This window comes from Macaca mulatta, chromosome 3 (genome assembly GCF_049350105.2).
Source record: "Macaca mulatta isolate MMU2019108-1 chromosome 3, T2T-MMU8v2.0, whole genome shotgun sequence".
Taxonomy (NCBI): Eukaryota; Metazoa; Chordata; class Mammalia; order Primates; family Cercopithecidae; genus Macaca; species Macaca mulatta.
In genome coordinates, this window is record NC_133408.1 from 5142579 (window position 1) to 5159991 (window position 17413).

A 17413-nucleotide genomic window follows, 5' to 3' on the forward strand; every position below is an offset into this window, starting at 1 on the left:
AAGCATCCCTAGGACAACACAGGCTTCCGCCAGGGCCAGGAAAGTGCGAGAGGCTGAGAAGGGGTCTCTTTTGCATGGGTCAGGCGGTTGCAGCAGCAGGAATCCTGAAGGGGCTGCAGTGAGTAGTGGGAAGTCGGGTCAATGGGGAGGAAGCAGAGAGGAGAGGTGGGTGGGAATATGAGAGAAAACGACGACTCAGGCACTTATGTCATGATGGTGACTAAAGTGACCTGCCAGAGTTTTCATGGATTGAGTCCCCATGGCTGCCCAGTGGTGAACAGTCAGCGGTGAGCCTGGAGGCACTTGATCCGGATCCAGAGGAGACCTGGAGGATGGAGCCTGGAGGATGGGGGCCTGGAGGATGGGGGCCTGGAGGACGGCAGCATAGAGGGCGGGGGCTGGAGGATGGGGGCCTGGAGGACGAGGACCTGGAGGAAAGGGGCTTGGAGGATGAGGGCCTGGAGGATGGGGGTCTGGAGGACGGGGATCTGGAGGATGGGGGCCTGGAGGATGGAGTCTGGAGGATGACGGCCTGGAGGATGGGGACCTGGAGGACGGGGTCATGGAGGATGGGGGCATGGAGGACAAGGGCCTGGAGGATGGGGGCCTGGAGGACGGCAGCATAGAGGGTGGGGCCTGGAGGACGAGGGCCTGGAGGACAGGGACTTGGAGGATGGGGGCCTGGAGGATGGGGGCCTGGAGGATGGGGTCATGGAGGATGGGGGCCTGGAGGATGGAATCTGGAGGATGACGGCCTGGAGGATGGGGGCCTGGAGGACTGCAGCAGAGAGGGTGGGGCCTGGAGGACGGGGGCCTAGAGGATGGGGGCCTGGAGAATGAGGGCCTGGAAGACGGAGCCTGGGGAACAAGGGTCTGGAGGACGAAGCCTGGAGGATGGGGACCTGGAGTACGGGGCCTGCTCTCCAGACCCTGAGGACAGCCCTATGGTGGACCAAGAATTTTGGGTTTCCTGTCTCTGGGCCCCTGACCGCTCAGCCATCAGAAAGAGACCGGCAACCCCCTGCCACTCCCCGGCGTGCAGAACTTCGGGTCCCCCTCTGTCCTTCCCACCACACCTTCCCCTCTTTCTTTCCAGGTGTCTCCCCTCTGGCTGCTGTCCTCACTGTCCAGTTCACAGACTCCTTCTCCAGCACATCCTACCCTGGGGAGGCCATGGACGGGGTCCCAGGTGCCATCTTTTAGGAGATGCAGAGCGTTCCCATGGAACAAAAATAACCCATTTCAGGGGCTGGCTGAAAATGAACTTATTAAAACCTGCCTGTCACAGGCCGCTCCGCTGACCCTGTCTGTCTCATCTCCGTGGAGAGCAGCTCCTTCTGCTGAAGATGAGACAAAGCACACGGTGCTGTGGCTGGGGAGGCTCTAACCACAACACCGGGAGCAGTCTCTTCCCTCCTCTGAGACGCTTCCCTTCCTCGGGGAGGGTCTTTTCCATGCTGCCTGCTGGCCTGTTCATTTCCCCCAGTAAACTTGGCCCTAATATTTTCTAAATTCCTGTGGTGCCGCCCACTCTAGCAGCAGAAATGCATGGCTTATCCGTTCCTGGGTGTGACCCTGGGTATGCCCGGCCCCAGACCTGCACGTGGCTGGTTTTCACGTTGGCAGCCCGGCACGACCCGACTCCCCGGCCAGGGCAGGAGGAGGCCTCACCGAGCAGGGAGTCACCCTCGCCCGGAAGCCTCGCCTGCCCAGAGCACGGCTGCCACTTGCCTCCTCTTCGCCTCCACGGTGGAAGGGCTGGGGCCACAGGGAAGAGAAGAAAGCTTATCAAAGGGCTGGGGCCGTGGTGCAGACGAGAAAGGTTATCTGTGCTTGTTAGACAAACAGAGAAGAGATTATAAAACACACCCGGCAGTGGGCGCCATGCATTCTGCAAGCCCTCCTGCGGTGCAGCTGAGCTGGACATGGGACCACGAGACGCCCAGCTCCTGGCAGTGCTCCTCGTCCTGGGGCTGTGTGCCCTGGCGGGGGGTGAGAAACCCTGTAAGTGAAGGAGAGGGTCCCTTTACGTGCTTTCTTTATTTCTCTTAAAGAAATAAATTTACTTGAGAGGGGAAGTAGCCATAAAGGCATCTGGCCATGTGTGTTGTTCACACGGGATTCCCTGCTGCTCAGGAGGGTGGCTCCAAGAAGAGCCTCCCTCCTAGGGAAAGGCTGAGTGATGGCAGGTGTCAGTGGACCCCATGTCAGGCTAGGAGGGCATTCCCACCAAGGGTCCTTGGAGTCCCAGAGCACTCACCTGTCACCTCGATCTTAGCCTTGGGTCCATCTGTTCATCTTCCTCTAGAAGGGATTTTTTTTTTTTTTTTTTTTTTTTTTTTTTTTGCTTTTTCAGACACGATCTGGTCTGCCACCCAGGCAGGAGTGCAGTGGTGTGATCTGGGCTCACTGCAACCTCTGCCTCCCGGGCTCAAGTGATCCTCCCACCTCAGCCTCCTGAGTAGCTGAGACCACAGGTGTGCACCACCATGCCTGGCCCTTTTTTTTTTTTTTTTTTGGTATTGTTTGTAGAGATGGGGTTTTGACATGTTGCCCAGGATGGTCTTGAACTCCTGAGCTCAAGCAATCTGCCCGTCTCGGCTTCCTAAAGTGCTGGGATTATAGGTATGAGCCACCATGCCTGGCTTTTTTTTTTTTTAAACTAATATAACAATTTCAGCAAAGCCCTATCCGTTTCTCAGGAGGAAACTGCATTGCTTAAATATGGGCAAGATAAGACTTTGTGTTTCTCTATGTGCCAGCAAGATAGTAGAGGCACCCCTAAAATCCCTGAGAGAAGGAGCAGTGTGGTCTGGGGTACCCGGGCGGGGCTGACCGAGGGTCTTTCCACAGCCCCCTGCCAGTGCTCCAGGCTGAGCCCCCAAAAAAGGAAGAACTGCGGCTTCCCTGGCATCACCAGCGACCAGTGCTTTGACAAAGGATGCTGTTTCGACTCCAGAGTCGCTGGGGTCCCCTGGTGTTTCGAACCCCTCCCGAAGCAAGGTAACCTTCCAGGGAAACCACACCCTCTTCCTGGGCTGCCATAGCTTCACAGGCAGAGATCAGAGCAGGGGCTGGAGGAGGCCCAGTTGCTAGTCTAGGGTTAGCCTGGGTGGGTTAGTCTGGAGCTAGCCCTGGTTGGTTAGTCTGGGGTTAGCCCAGGTTGGTTAGTCAGGGGCTAGACCAGGTTAGTTAGTCTGGAGCTAGCCCAGGTTGGTTAGTCTGGGGCAAGCCCAGGTTGGTTAGTCTGGGTCTAGTCCAGGTTAGTTAGTCTGGAGCTAGCCCAGGTTGCTTAGTCTGGGGCTAGCGTAGGCCGGTTAGTCTAGAGGTAGCCCAGGCTGGTTAGTCGGGGACTGGTCTGGACTGTTAGTCTAGAGCTAGCCCAGGTTTGTCAGTCTGGAGCTAGCCTGGACTGTTAGTCTCGAGGTAGCCCAGGTTGGTTAGTCTGGGACTAGCCTGGACTGTTAGTCTAGAGGTAGTCCAGGTTGGTTAATCTGGGACTAGCCTGGACTGTTAGTCTAGAGGTAGCCCAGGTTGGTTAGTCTGGAGCTAGCCTGGACTGTTAGTCTAGAGGTAGTCCAGGTTGATTAATCTGGGACTAGCCTGGACTGTTAGTCTAGAGGGTAGCCCAGGTCAGCCAACAGTGAGATGAAAATGTTCCACCTATCCCGTTTCTATACTGTTATTTCCTTCAGCAGACATGTATGTGTGGAGCCATCAGTTTTATTTTAGTTGAGAAAAAGAAAAAAAACAATAATAGGTCTCCTCTAGCTTTTGAAGTGTGACTTCTGAGGAAGCTTCCATGGGGAAATGAAGGTTATTTAATAGAATAGTAGTAACATAAGGGCTGAGAGACCTCAGATGTTGGGGAAGGAAGTGAAGCCTTCTAGGGTTCTTTGGGAGTGAGTTTTATGTCAGCGCAAGGGATCAGGACCCAAGTTGTAACCACCGAGGATGCTCAAAGGAAGATTGCAAGTGTGCCGTGCACCTGTGTGCGTGGAACCAGGCACGTCCTCTGGAGAAGGGCGATTCTTCCCCCAGATTGTTGCTGGGAGGCTTGCTGGGCCGGACAGGTAAACCAGGCAGATGGTGGATTGTTCACAAGCGCCCACCGAATGGCAGTGTCTTTGGGTATCAATACCGTGTCCAAACGCTTTCCATCTTTCCAAGGTGCCCACAAACCTTTTCTCATATTGGTCAGGGGGACCACCCCATTTACAGAGGATAACACTGAGTTCTGAGAGGCAAAATGATTTCCCCAAGGTGGGGGACTCCAGAGCTTCCGACTGTGACCACCCCACATGGGCCCCACCTTCGGGGAGGACCGGCCAACCAAGCGTCGCTGGGGCGGACACTTCCACAGTCCACGGGGGAGGCGGTCCCGGGGGCGGACACTTCCACAGTCCGCGGGGGAGGCCGTCCCAGGGGCCAACACTTCCACAGTCCCCGGGGGAGGCAGTCCCAGGGGATGCTGCCCCCGGCAGCACCTTATGATCCATGGAGGCTGTAAACCAGCGCTGCTCTCAGAGGAGGAAGGGGTGGAGCTTTCCAGGGCACAGCAGGCCTGACTGGGTCTCGGTGTCGTGCCTGTCCCGTGGCAGAGTCGGAGCAGTGCGTCATGGAGGTCTCAGCCCGAAGAGACTGTGGCTACCGGGGCATCAGCCCCGAGGAATGCGCCTCTCGGAATTGCTGCTTCTCCAACCTCATCTTTGAAGTGCCCTGGTGCTTCTACCCGAAGTCTGTGGAAGGTAACGTGGCTGTGGGACGCGCCGTCTGGTTCCTGGACACCATGATTCCTCCTCCGTCCCCAGACGTGGGGTGCGGGGAGGGCAGCTGCCTCGCTGCCTCAACGCCATCGAGGCCAGGGCCCCTGCCTCCTATGGGTTTCTGAAGGCAATTCCAGAATGTTCTTGGCAAAGACAGCGTCTTTTCAATAAGTTTATAACCTCCAGCATTGCCACTGTGTCATCTGTGATGGTTCTAGAAACAGCAGCTCATCCCTGTCGCCTCCCCAGGTGTTGCAACGTTCAGGGGGGTTGCCTATTTTATTGCAATCTGATCTGTGTTTGGAGGCTACTGAGTGTCTTGTGCTGTGCTGGGTACCAGAGAGGACCCAATTCAAGCAGACCTGGCCCCTCCTCCCGTGGCCTCCCCGTTCTCCCCCACATGACCCCGAGTGACAAACGTCCCACACAACGTCCTGCTCCGGGCAGTCTTGGGAGGGTCCCGCCCACGGAGGGGAATGGGTCCACTTCTCCCAGCCACTTAGTGACAGTGTGTTCCTGACACAGAGTGTAATAAGATAATAAAAAGACCAAGCAGATCCAGGAAAATGGGGAAAGAGCGTGCTGGTCCTTGAAGGATGCCTTTTCTTAGGATATCAAAGTACTCCAAAGAGCAAAATATTTCATGTTCAGGATTTTCCGAGTGATTTTCTTATGTGACCTAAAGGTCATAAAAAAAGGTCTGGGGAGAATGCGCCCCACAGAGGAAACTCTAGCCTGGGGTGGGGGGATTTGGTCCCCTTAAATCCCCTCCCCGGGAAAGGGGCTCCTTCTTCAGTAGGAAGCTCCTGGGCAAAGTGACGTGGGCCCACCCCAGCTTCACAGCCTAGGTGCCCCCATTTCTGCGGTTCCCTTACCAACCGTCTTGCATTTAAATTTCTAGACTGCCATTACTAAGAGAGGCTGGTTCCAGAGGCTGCATCTGGCTCACTGGGTGTTCCAAAACCAAAGAAGAAACTTCAGCTCCTTGTCAGCTTCATGTTTCATGAAATCCTGGGTTTCTTAATCATCTTTTTATCATTTTCAATGGTTTAACATACCATTTCTTTAAATAAAACCCTTAAAATCTGCTAAATTTCATTCTGGTTTCATTAACGCAGAGGTGGTGATGGTGGTGTGCGTGTGTACACATGTATGGGTGTGTGTATACATGTGAATGTGTACATGTGTGAGTGTATGTGCAGGGTTTTTTTTTTGAGACAGAGTCTTGCTCTGTCGCCCAGGCTAGAGTGCAATGGTGCGATCTTGGCTCGCTACAATCTCCCCTTCCCAGGTTCAAGCTATCCTGCTGCCTCAGGCTCCTGAGTAGCCAGGATTACAGGTGCACACCATCACACTGGCTAATTTTTGTATTTTTAGTAGAGATGGGGTTTCACCATGTTGGCCAGGCTGGTCTCGAACTCCTGACCTCAAGTGATCCACCTGCCTCGGCCTCCCAAAGTGCTGGGATTACAGGCGTGAGCCACCACGCCTGGCAGTTTTAATGTCCCTTCAATTTTTCTAAGAGAAAAAATTCATCAAATACATTTAGGTTTCTCTAAAAGCAATAAAAAAGTATTGCACGTAAGTACATTTCAGAATTCACAATCACAATCACTTTGTACCTCTCATTCTCTGTCCTTTTTATGAAAACTCAAATGACTAGCCCTAAAACCCTCTTGGAGTGATACATGACTTCAGATTGCAATTGCAAAATCCTTTCTCTTTGACCAAATGCATCTCAGACCCCTTGCTTTTGAGATGGGTGTGCGGCAGCCGGTCGTCTCCTATTTCTGAGGCAAGCGGGGAGGGGCCTTGGACCAGGGAAGCCAAAAGATTCTCTCTCAACTCTTTGCTTCTGTGTTTTCTGGCCTCTGCCTGAGGGTAGCTTTGGTAATGTGCTAACATTTGAGGATACTCGAGGGAGGAAGTTCACAGCGTTTCATTAAGGCAATGCCGACCGTGGGGAGATCACCATGTGAAAGATGCTTATTTACCAATTATTATTATTATCATACCAATTTACAGGGTACATGTGCAGTTTTGTTACATGTGTGGTTTGCATAATAGTCAAGTCAGAGCTTTTAGGGTGTCCACCAACTGAATCATGTACGCTGTACCCGTTAACTAACTTCTCATCATCCACCCCCTACCCCCGTCAGCCATCCACATGTCCATGGTCCACCATTCCTCTCTGTGTGCATGTGGACACATTTTTAGCATCCACTTACAAATGAGAACAGGTGATATTTGACTTTCTGTGTCTAGTTTGTTTCACTTAAGATAATGACCTCCAGTTCCATCCATGTTACTGCAAAAGACATGATTTAATTCTTTTTATGGCTGAATATGATTTCATTGTGTGTATATACCACTTTTAAAATCCATTTACCTGTTGATGGACACTTAGGTTGATTCCATATCCTTGCTATTGTGAATAGTGCTGCGATAAATGTACAAGAACAGGTATCTTTTTGATGGAATGATTTCATTTCCTTTGGCTAGATACCCAGTAGGGATTCCTGCATTGAATAGTGGCTCTGTGTTTAGTGGAAGATTCTTTTGCATCTCCTTTAAGGGGTCCTGGTGTCATTTAGCTCGGTGGTGGGAGTGCAGAGTGGATGACACTAGGCCAGCCTTTCTGTTGCTTCCCCCAACGTCCCTCTCCCACCCCAAGCTGACTGGCTTAGCAAATGTGTCAACCAATAGCCCACTCCTGTCACCCCAGAAAATCCAAGGCCTTGGCCCTCCAGGGTGGGGTGGGGCCAGTGCCACTAGCTTCCTATTGGAAGATGGGAGTATTGAGATAGGATTATAGGAGAGGGGTCGGTCAGCTTGCTGGGGGTGGGAACACCAGGAGTCGTTACCATGTGTGTGGGTTGATGGCCCAGGTGGGTCACCGTGGGGAGGTTTTTAAAAATCTCTCAGATTCTCAGGCTGTTTGTAAAATATGAGTAATGATTACTTCCCTAGCAGGATTCTGGTGAGAATTAAAAATAATGTTTGTGGCTGGGCATGCTGGCTCAGGCCTGTAATCCCAGCACTTTGGGAAGCCAAGGGAGGAGGATTGCTTGAGCCCAGGAGTTCGAGACCAGCCTGGGCAACATGGTGAGACCCATCTCTACAAAAAATACAAAAAGTAGCCGGGCACACCTTTAGTCCCAGCTACTCAGGAGGCTGAGCTGGGAGGATTGCTTGAACCCAGGGAAGTCAAGGCTGCAGTGAGCTGTGATCACAGTACTGCACTCCAGCCTGGGCCACAGAGCGAGACTCTGTCTCAAAAAAAAAAAAAAAAGAAAAGAAAAAGAAAAAGAGTCAGAATTTTTTAAAATTAAAAAAATATAAAGTAAAAATGTTACAGTAAGTTGAGGATAGTTTTATTATTAAAGAAAGAATAGTATTTTTTTTTTTTATAAAGGGCACGTGTTTATAAAGTCTGTGGCACGACAGTCGTGTCCTGGGCCTTCGAGTTCACTCCCCACTCCCTCCCTGACTCGCCCGGTCCTGCAGGCTCCGTTCGTGCTAAGTGCCTACTCACCGTCCCATTCTTCATCTTTCACACCATGTTTTGACTGTATCTTTTCTTTTTCTTTTGTTTTGGAAAGGATTCTCACCCTGTTGCCCAGGCTGGAGTGCAATGGTACCATCTTGGCTCACTGCAACTTCTGCCTCTCGGGTTTAAGTGATTCTCCTGCCTCAACTTCCCAAGTAGCTGGGATTACAGACAGGCACTCACCACCACACCTGGTTAATTTTTGTACTTTTACTAGAGATGGGGTTTCACCATGTTGGTCAGGCTGGTCTCAAACTCCTGACCTCATGATCTGCCCATCTCGGCCTCCCAAAGTGCTGGGATTACAGGCGTGAGTCACCATACCCGGCTTTGGCTGTACCTTTTCTATGTTTAGATACACAAATGCTTACCACTGCGTTACAGCAGTTCCAGTGTTCAGTTCCAGTGTTCAGTCCAGTCGCTCTCTGCACAGGTTTGCAGCCTGGGAGCCAACCGTGCAGCCTGGGTATGCAGCAGGCGCTGCCCTCCAGCTGTGCGTTAAGCACACTCTACCATGTTCACACAACAAAACCCCTCATGACACGTTTCTCATAACATTTCCCTGTCATTCAGTGCTGCATGGCTGTATGTGTACAGGCACTTTAGTGCAGATTTATAGTGGGTATCTATATAGTCTGTTCTGGCATTCATGTAGTTAAGCTCTATGAAGTCGCTGCCAGTACTCACCTAGTGAATCTGGAACCCTTGCTCCTGAGGAAGCACAGGGTCAGGCTTCTGCGAGCTTCTGGAAGCATTTCATCAACCAGCCATACGTAGCCAGGCTCGAGTGTGTTTCCTGTGGACACCTTGCGGAGTGCACACGGTCGTTGCATTAACGCTGAATTCCAGGCCGACATCCTGTCACCCAGTGCCAGGGAGGCTGCCCTGACCCTGGTGTTTTCCCCGTATCCATGTCGCCTCACGCTCAGGACACTAGACAGTTCCTCACCACGGCACATGGGGGCATTTTAAATGGGAAATCACATAGGCCAAGAAAAGGACACTTGTTCACAGTATAGATTGAGGCAAGAAGGCCATGTGTGGCTGGGTGCAGTGGCTCACGCACTTTGGGAGGCTGAGGCGGGCAGATCACCTGAGGTCAGGAGTTCAAGACCAGCCTGGCCAACATGATGAAATCCTGTCTCTACTAAAAATACAAAAATTAGCCGGGTGTGGTGGCAGGTGCCTGTAATCCCAGCTACTCAGGAGGCTGAGGCAGGAGAATCACTTGAACCTGGGAGGTGGAGGTTGTGGTGAGCTGAGATCGTGCATTGCACTCACCTGGATGACAAGAGCGAGACTCTGTCTAAGAAAGGAAGAAAGGAAGAAAGGAAGAAAGGAAAGGAAAGGAAAAGGAAAGGAAAAGGAAAGGAAAGGAAAGGAAGAAAGAAAGAAAGAGACCTTGTGTGACTTCAGTTGGGAATGTGCATGCCTGCAACCCAAATTTGTCACCACTTTGTACATTTCTGCAAATGACCTTGAAAGCACCCCAAGTATTGATTTAAGGGTTACAAATAAATTTTAGTGAGTAGGTAAATTTTCAAATAGAGAATATGTAATGAGAATAGACTGCATATTCATTACATGCATTTTATATTCATTATCTTTAGTTTGGAGTTGTGGTACACGCATAAATTTCTCTAGCTATTGCTTCAGGGAGCCAGCCCTGGTGTGATGTCCCCCTCAACCCACCCAGCCTTAGAAGCCCAATCTGACACCCCTGTGGGATGCTGGGCAGTTAATTGGAGTCAGGGGGTTACAATGAGGGCATGTGAATCAGATCTCAAAAATACCTATCGCACTTCTGCTCTACAGCAATTTCTCTCTCAGGGTCACTGTGTGGCCTTGGACAAGTTACTTAGACTTTTTGACCCTAGTTTTACTCACATGCCAAGTACAGATATTCATAACATCTTCCCTTCTGGGTTTGTGGTGAGGGTTCATGAATTGAATCAGGATATGCTTAGAACTGTGCTTGCTATGATTGTTCATACATGCACATCCCGATATCCCAGGCCCATTCATCTGGGTAGACAGTCACGGTGACTGTCCCAGTGGAGGGCACCTGGCTATCAGACCCTCAGCACTCCACCTGCTCACACAGCCTACTTGGTAGGCCAGTGCCTACCAAGCCCCCTCCATGAGCACATCGGGGCACCTCTCCCAGGGTCTCTGCCTGGCTTCCCTGTGATCCTGGCTAATGCTGTGGTCCTGACACACAGCCTCCACCCCAAGCTGGAACTCTGCTATTGCACCTCTCCCGGAAAGCCCTGGGGGTCTGCCCTCGCCAGTGAAATAGGTAGGGGTGGTGCCTCCTCTCTTGCTGCACTTGGCTGGGTGGGCCACGGCAAGGATGCCTGAGCCTTGGAGCCCCCGGGTGTGGAGCAAGCAGCTGTCTCTTCCTTGCGGAAGCAGCGTGCACTCTGCAACCCACAAGGCCACCGTTTCAGGGGCATGCATGCAGGAATATACAGCGTGGGGCTTCTGGGTATGGTATGCAGTCACTCGGCACTGGCTGGGAGGGAGCAGCCCCCTCCTTCCTCCAGCTTGTGGAGGGACCAGGCCACAGGGAGGTGCAGCCTGGGCACAGTGGTGCCCTCTCAGTAACTAGCAGAGGCCCAGCGACCTCCAGGAAGGCTGGGCCAGGGCTGGTTCCCATGTGCAGGACCGCAGCTCCCTGACAGCCTCTGTCTCCTCTGATGCCCCATCTGTCCCCCTGCCATCTGTCCCTCCCCAACCTGTCCCTCCCTGCTGGCCCATTCCCCGAGTCAGCCCGTCTGTGCAACAGAGCTTCCCCCACCTCAGCCCCTACCAGGTCTGTGTAAAGAGTGGTGAGAGGTTTTCGGCACTTTTCTGGGAACTTCCTCAGCTTCCAGGGAAACCAGGGGAGAGAGGAGTCGTCCCACTCCCGCTGAAGGGCTCTGATCTCAGCTCCAGCAGCGCGGACACCATGGCAGGACGGCCACCAGCTTTCCACAGGGCCCAGTGGCTGCAGCCTCTGTGTTTGTTTTCTGTGATCCAAAGACTGCTCAGCACTTAATACTTGTGTGACTTAATGTGGCGCAACCAGAAATGCGGCTTAGAGGAAGGAAGGGCCGTCTATTCAACCTTCTGAGCGCGCAGGGCTCATTAATTTAAGGTGTTTCCGCGTGAAGAATCTTACAGGTCAATGATGCCCCGCAGCGCCCTCTGCTGTCCATGCTGGGAACAGACTCGCAGGCTTCCTGCCCCCTAATGGGCAAGTGGGTTCAGCTTTGGCATCTGATAACACGCAGCTTCCTGATGTCTGGAGAGAGACCTCAGTGCCTATCACACGTTGCAAATTGCCCCGTCATTTCATCAATTCACTGTCTTCACATTAGTCATGTTGATGATGGCAATGCTCATGCCTTGAGATTTTTAAAAAATTCGTTTCTCGGAGGTATAATTCACATACAATAAAACTCACCCATTTTAAGTGAATCAGCTCGTTGAGTTTTGACAAATGTATACAATTGTGTAAACACTACCAAAATCAAAATGTAGAACATTCATTCCCTCCAAGAAAATCCCCTCGTGCTCTTTGCTGTCAGTAGCCTCTCCCTAGCGCCAGAAAACCAAGAATCTGCATTCTTTCACTTTAGTTTCATTTCTTCTAGAATTTTGAGTAAGTTTAATCACACAGGGCACATAGTGCACAGTCTTTGGAGTCTGTTTTCTTTCCCTCAGCGCACAACTTTCTTTGAGATTCTTCCAGGTTGTTGCACGGAAGGGTAGTTTGTTCCTTTTTCATTGCTGAGTAGTATTCCACAGCAGGACACACTGCAATTCACTTACCCATTCACCAGGTGATGACATTTGGATTATTCCCAGCTTTTTACTATTATGGATAAAGTTACTATGAACAATTATGAACATGTATGTGAAGGGATTTGGGTAAATGCTTGGGGAAATACCTTTTTTCTTGGATGTGTAGCTATGAGCAAATTTCTGGATAGTACAGTGTTAATGTTTAACTTCATAAGAATCTGAAAAATTGTTTTCCAAAGTATTGAACCATTTTGCCTCCAATGGTTCAATACTTTGAACAATGGAGAATTCCAAATGCTTACTATATCTTTGGTTTCTTAGTCTTTCACATTTTAGCCATTTTGGTGTGTGGAATGTGGTATCCCGTTTTCATTTTAATTTACATTTTACTAATAACTAAGGATGTTGAACATCTTTTATGGGCTTTTCACACATCTTCTCAGGTAAAATATCTGTCTAAATCTTTAACATGTTTTAAGTTACATGTTTTTTTCTTCTTAGTAATGACTTGTAAAATTCTTTATATATTCTGCATACAAGCCTTTTATTAGATATATTTTGTGCAAATATTTTCTCCTAGCCTGTGACTTACCTTTTCGTTCATTTCCCTAAGAACATTTTTCAAAGAGAAAATATTTTTAATTTTGATGAAATCCAATTTTTCTTTTATGATTCAAACTTTATGTGTCCTACCTAAAAGTCTTTGCCTAATTCAAGGCCACGGACATTTTTTATTATATTCTCTTCTAGGAGTTTTATAACTTTAGTGCTTATGCTTTTGTCTATGACACATTTTCAGTTAACATTTTTGTATAAATTTGTGCATTTTCCTTTGTTTTTAAGTCTCTGAAACAATTTTTGCAGCATTGGGTCTGTTAGGTACTTGATGCTTGGCTAGAATTTCCCTGTGAGATTATCTGGACATGGAGATTCTTACGGCTTTTTTTTCTGTGAACCCCGAAAGAACCAGTCCTTCAAGGTGGATCCCGGGGAGCCAACTGGGGCTAAATTCAAAATAGAGCCTAGTGGCCATTTGCTGACCAGACGTCGCACACGTACTCTGCATTCCTGGAAACCCACACCTTTGCTTCGCTCTGGGACGTTCACAGCTGTTCCTGCTCACGCCTGTATCAAGGGCCCCCGGAGCTCATCAAGAGAATATGGCCCGCATCGACCAATCAGAACTAAACAAGGGTCAACCAATCACAGCTAAGCAAGTCTGCACCCTCATTTGCATAGCAGACCAGAGTGGGAACCCAGGAGGATCTTTCTCTTTAAAAGACAAGCCCTCAGCCGGGCGCGGTGGCTCACGCCTGTAATCCCAGCACTTTGGGAGGCCTAGGTGGGTGGATCAAGAGGTCAGGAGATTGAGCTCATCCTGGCTCACACGGTGAAACCCCAAACCCTGTCTCTATAAAAAAATTAGCTGGGCGTGGCGGTATGCTCCTGTATTCCCAGCTACTCCAGAGGCTGAGGCAGGAGAATTGCTTGAACCCGGGAGGTAGAGGTTGCAGTGAACCGAGATCGCACCACCATACTCCAGCCTGGGCGGCAGAGACTCTGTCTCAAACAAACAAACACAAAAAACAAAAAAGACAACCCCTCTCTTTGTTGTCTCATATCGCACCTTTGTTTTGCCCCGAAATGGGTGTCTCCCTGGTTTGCAAAATGTTTACTGGAATGAAGTCTCTTTCTTTAAAAAAAAAAAAAAAAAAAGCAAAATCATTTTTAGTGATTTTGTTGACAGCTCCTTGATAACGTTTTTCATTTCTTCTATGGCTTATTTCAGCCCTATGTCTCTATTGGACCCGTTTTGTTAAACTGGTATTTTCCTAGGAACTTACGCGTTTCATCGAGATGTTAAAAATTAGTTGCATAAAGTTATTCAGGGTAGCTCTTACCGCTTTGAAAGTCTCTTCTGTTTCAACAGTTATTTCCTTCATTGTAAATTCTTATTTTGGATATTTGCGGATTCTTTTTTCATTTTTTTTGATTGGGTTAGCCGTGTTTTGCATATTTTGTTTAATTTTTTGAAAGAACTGGGATTGAATTTGTGACTTAATTCCACTCTTTTTCTCTTCTGTACTTCATTGATTTCTTTCCCTTTGCTTTCTTTCAGCCTTTTTTCAACAAGCTATTCTTTTCCTAGTTTTCTGGTTTGGGAATTCAATTTATGGATTAATGGCGTGTATTTAAAGCTACACACTTTCCTCTAATTACCATTTTAAATATTGCCCACAGATTCAAAAATGTGGTGTTTTTATTATCATAATTTCTAAAATATTCTATAATTTTGGTTAGTAATTTATCTTTTAGCCACAAGTATTTAATAGATGATATTTCAATTTCCATGAGCAATAATATTGTTAAGATTAGAAGATATTTCAATTTCCACGAGCAATAATGTTGTTAAGATTTTTAGTTTTGTTGCACCTGATCATAGTGATTATAACATTTTTACTTTTCTGTTTCTGAGACAGAGTGTCACTCTGTTACCCATGCTGGAGTGCAGTGGCATGATCTTGGCTCACTGCAACCTCTGCCTTCCAAGTTCAAATGACTCTGAAGCCTCAGTCTCCCAAGTAGCCGGGATTAAAGGCGTGTACCCCCACACCTGGCTAATTTTTTGGGGTAGTTTTGGTAGAGACAGGGTTTTGCCATGTTGCCCAGGCTAGTCTTGAACTCCTGGCCTCAAGTTATCCCTCCTTGGCCTCCCAAAGTGCTGGAATTACAGGCATGAGCCACAGCACCCAGCCAATACTTTTCCTTTATGGAACTTATTGCTTTTTTGCATACAAAGGTACCGTTAAATTTTGTGAATATTTCATGTGCGCTTGAGAAAAAGTTGTATTAATATTGGGAATTAAATTTTGACATACGCATATGTATATATACATACACAGTGTATATGTCTATTCATATGATCTGCCTTATTAATTATATTCCTTAAGTTCTATTTTTTTACTGACTTTTTTCTTTATTCACTTGACTTGTCTTATCCACAGAATGATGTTCTCATGACCAGTTATTGGTTTTGCCTATTTCTGCTTGCATCTCACTGTTTCTGGCTTATAAAATAAATATACATTTCCTATCCCTTTATTGGTACAAAAGTATTTATAACTGTTATTGCTTCGTTGTGAACTGTGACCTGCCAAGCGTCCATCTTCATCGTGTTTGATGCCTGCTGGCCTGAATTCTATTTTGTCTGATGTTGAGATTGCAGCCCCTGCTCATAGCTCAAAGTCCTAGTAGTCGCATCAGTTTTGATCATCAAGTGATCAAAACTCTATGGTTTTAGCAATATATTGATTGATTTTTCATCAGAATAGCTGTTGGTTAACAGCAGAAAGGAAAAGAAATACCAGCCAAGAAATGTAAGGGGCTGGGCGTGGTGGCTCACACCTGTAATCCTAGCACTTAGGGAGGCTAAAGTGGATGGATCACTTGAGGTCTGGAGTTCGAGACCAGCCTGGCCAACATGGTGAAACCCTGTCTCTACTAAAAATACAAAAATAGCCAGATATGGTAGTGCATGCCTGTAATGCCAGCTACTCGGGAGGCTGAGGCAGGAGAATGACTTGAACCTGGGAGGCAGAGGTTGCAGTGAGCTGGGATTGTGCCATTGGACTCCAGCCTAGGGGACAAGAGTGAAACTCTGTCAAAAAAGAAGGAAAGAAAGAAAGAAAAAAGAAAGCGAGAGAGAGAGACAGAAAGAGAGAGAAGAAGAAAGAAAGAAAGAAAGAAGGAAAGAAAGAAAGAAAAGAAAGAAAGAAAGAAAAAGAAAGAAAAAAAGAAAAAGAAAGAAAGAAAGAAAGAAGAAAGAAAGAAAGAAAGAAAAGAGAAGAAAAAGAAAGGAAGGAAGGAAGGGAGGGAAACAGAAGAGAAGAGAGGTGCTAATGAGGAAGAGGATAAGAGAATAATAAAAATGACAATAGTGTCAATTCATCTTACGTTTTTCAATAGGTAAGTCATCTGATAGATTGGTTTAAAAGTCTTAAAGAACACATCAAAGTTTCTCTAGAATTAAAAATAAGGTTTAAAAGGAAAAAAATGACCATAATCTGAATTATTGCATTTTTGATGAAATGCTTCTCTAAAATAAAATAGTTTTATATCAGTTCACCTTATCTTATGCCAGACAAGGTTTACTGTAAATAAGTTTTTGTAAAATTCCAAACAAGATGGGTAAGATGGGTTTCTTTTCCCTGCGAAATGTGTTCACAAGTCAAAAAAGGTTGGGGGCTGGGCACGGTGGCTCATGTCTGTAATCCCAGCACTTTGGGAGGCTGAGGTGGATGAATCACTTGAGGTCACGAGTTCAAGACCAGCCTGGCCAACATGGGCGAAACCCCGTCTCTACTAAAAACACAAAAATTAAGCTGGGTGTGGTGGTGCACACCTGTAATCCCAGCTACTCAGGAGGCTGAGGCAGGAGAATCACTTGAACCCTGGAGGTGGAGGTTGCAGTGAGCCAAGATCATGCCACTGCACTCCACTCTGGGCAACAGAGCGAGACTCTGCCTTAGAGAAAAAGGATGTGTGTGTGGGGGGGTTGGGAACCACAACCCCAGTGTTTGCTTCTGCATTCCTTGTCACTCACAATAACCCCATGAGCTCTGTATTAGCTCTGGATTTCTCTGAACTCACCTGCTTTATGGCTGTGTTCTTTTGTAAACTGTACCTTGGCACTGAGTGTATTGAATTATGACCAAATACCCCTCATTATGGCAAATAAACAAGCCCAGGGTCCCTGCCTCTCTTCCTACCTTTGCTTTAGCTGGAATCTATAAAAGTCTGACGATCAGCAGGCATTCAGCCTCCTCTGCTGAAGGTTTTTAATCATTCAGCCACCAGAGCCATGCAATTTGCTGGAAAACTGACTTCTGGTCTCAGAGGTCAGCACTGCACTGCAAGGCTCCAAATCTGTGAGCTTCAGGCCAGGTCAAGATAGTTTATTGTCTTCATTTACCCATCCTACTTTCACACACACCCTACTGCAATCAATGACTTCCATCCTCCTGTAGCTGGGGTAGCAGGGAGCTGAGCTGAGAGCCACTCCCACCCAAGCAGAGGAGGCTCAAGAGAAGAGCTGGAAGGGATGGCGAAGGCAAGGATCTGCTCCAGGAGTGAACAGTCACTCAGGTCATGAAACCCCAAGGGGAGACAGCCCAGGAGGCTGGTCAGTGAGTTAGATCAAGTCAAACTGAACAGAATCATGAGGGACTGACTGAATATGTCTACAGAGTTTGCATCTTGAGACAGTCACAACCACAATAAAGTAGTCGTTGTGTGTTGACCTCTTATG

The 17413-nt window shown here is 48.2% G+C and overlaps 1 protein-coding gene across 1 annotated transcript; it reads left to right on the forward strand.

Moving 5' to 3' along the window:
- Nucleotides 1–1849: 1849 nt before the first annotated feature.
- TFF2 (trefoil factor 2) lies at nucleotides 1850–5859 on the forward strand. Its single transcript, XM_015132798.3, has 4 exons — nucleotides 1850–2004; nucleotides 2854–3003; nucleotides 4602–4748; nucleotides 5668–5859. Exons 1-4 carry the CDS (start codon nucleotides 1926–1928, stop codon nucleotides 5679–5681), a joined length of 390 nt encoding a protein of 129 aa, XP_014988284.2. The 5' UTR covers nucleotides 1850–1925; the 3' UTR covers nucleotides 5682–5859.
- The last annotated feature ends 11554 nt before the right edge of the window (nucleotides 5860–17413 follow it).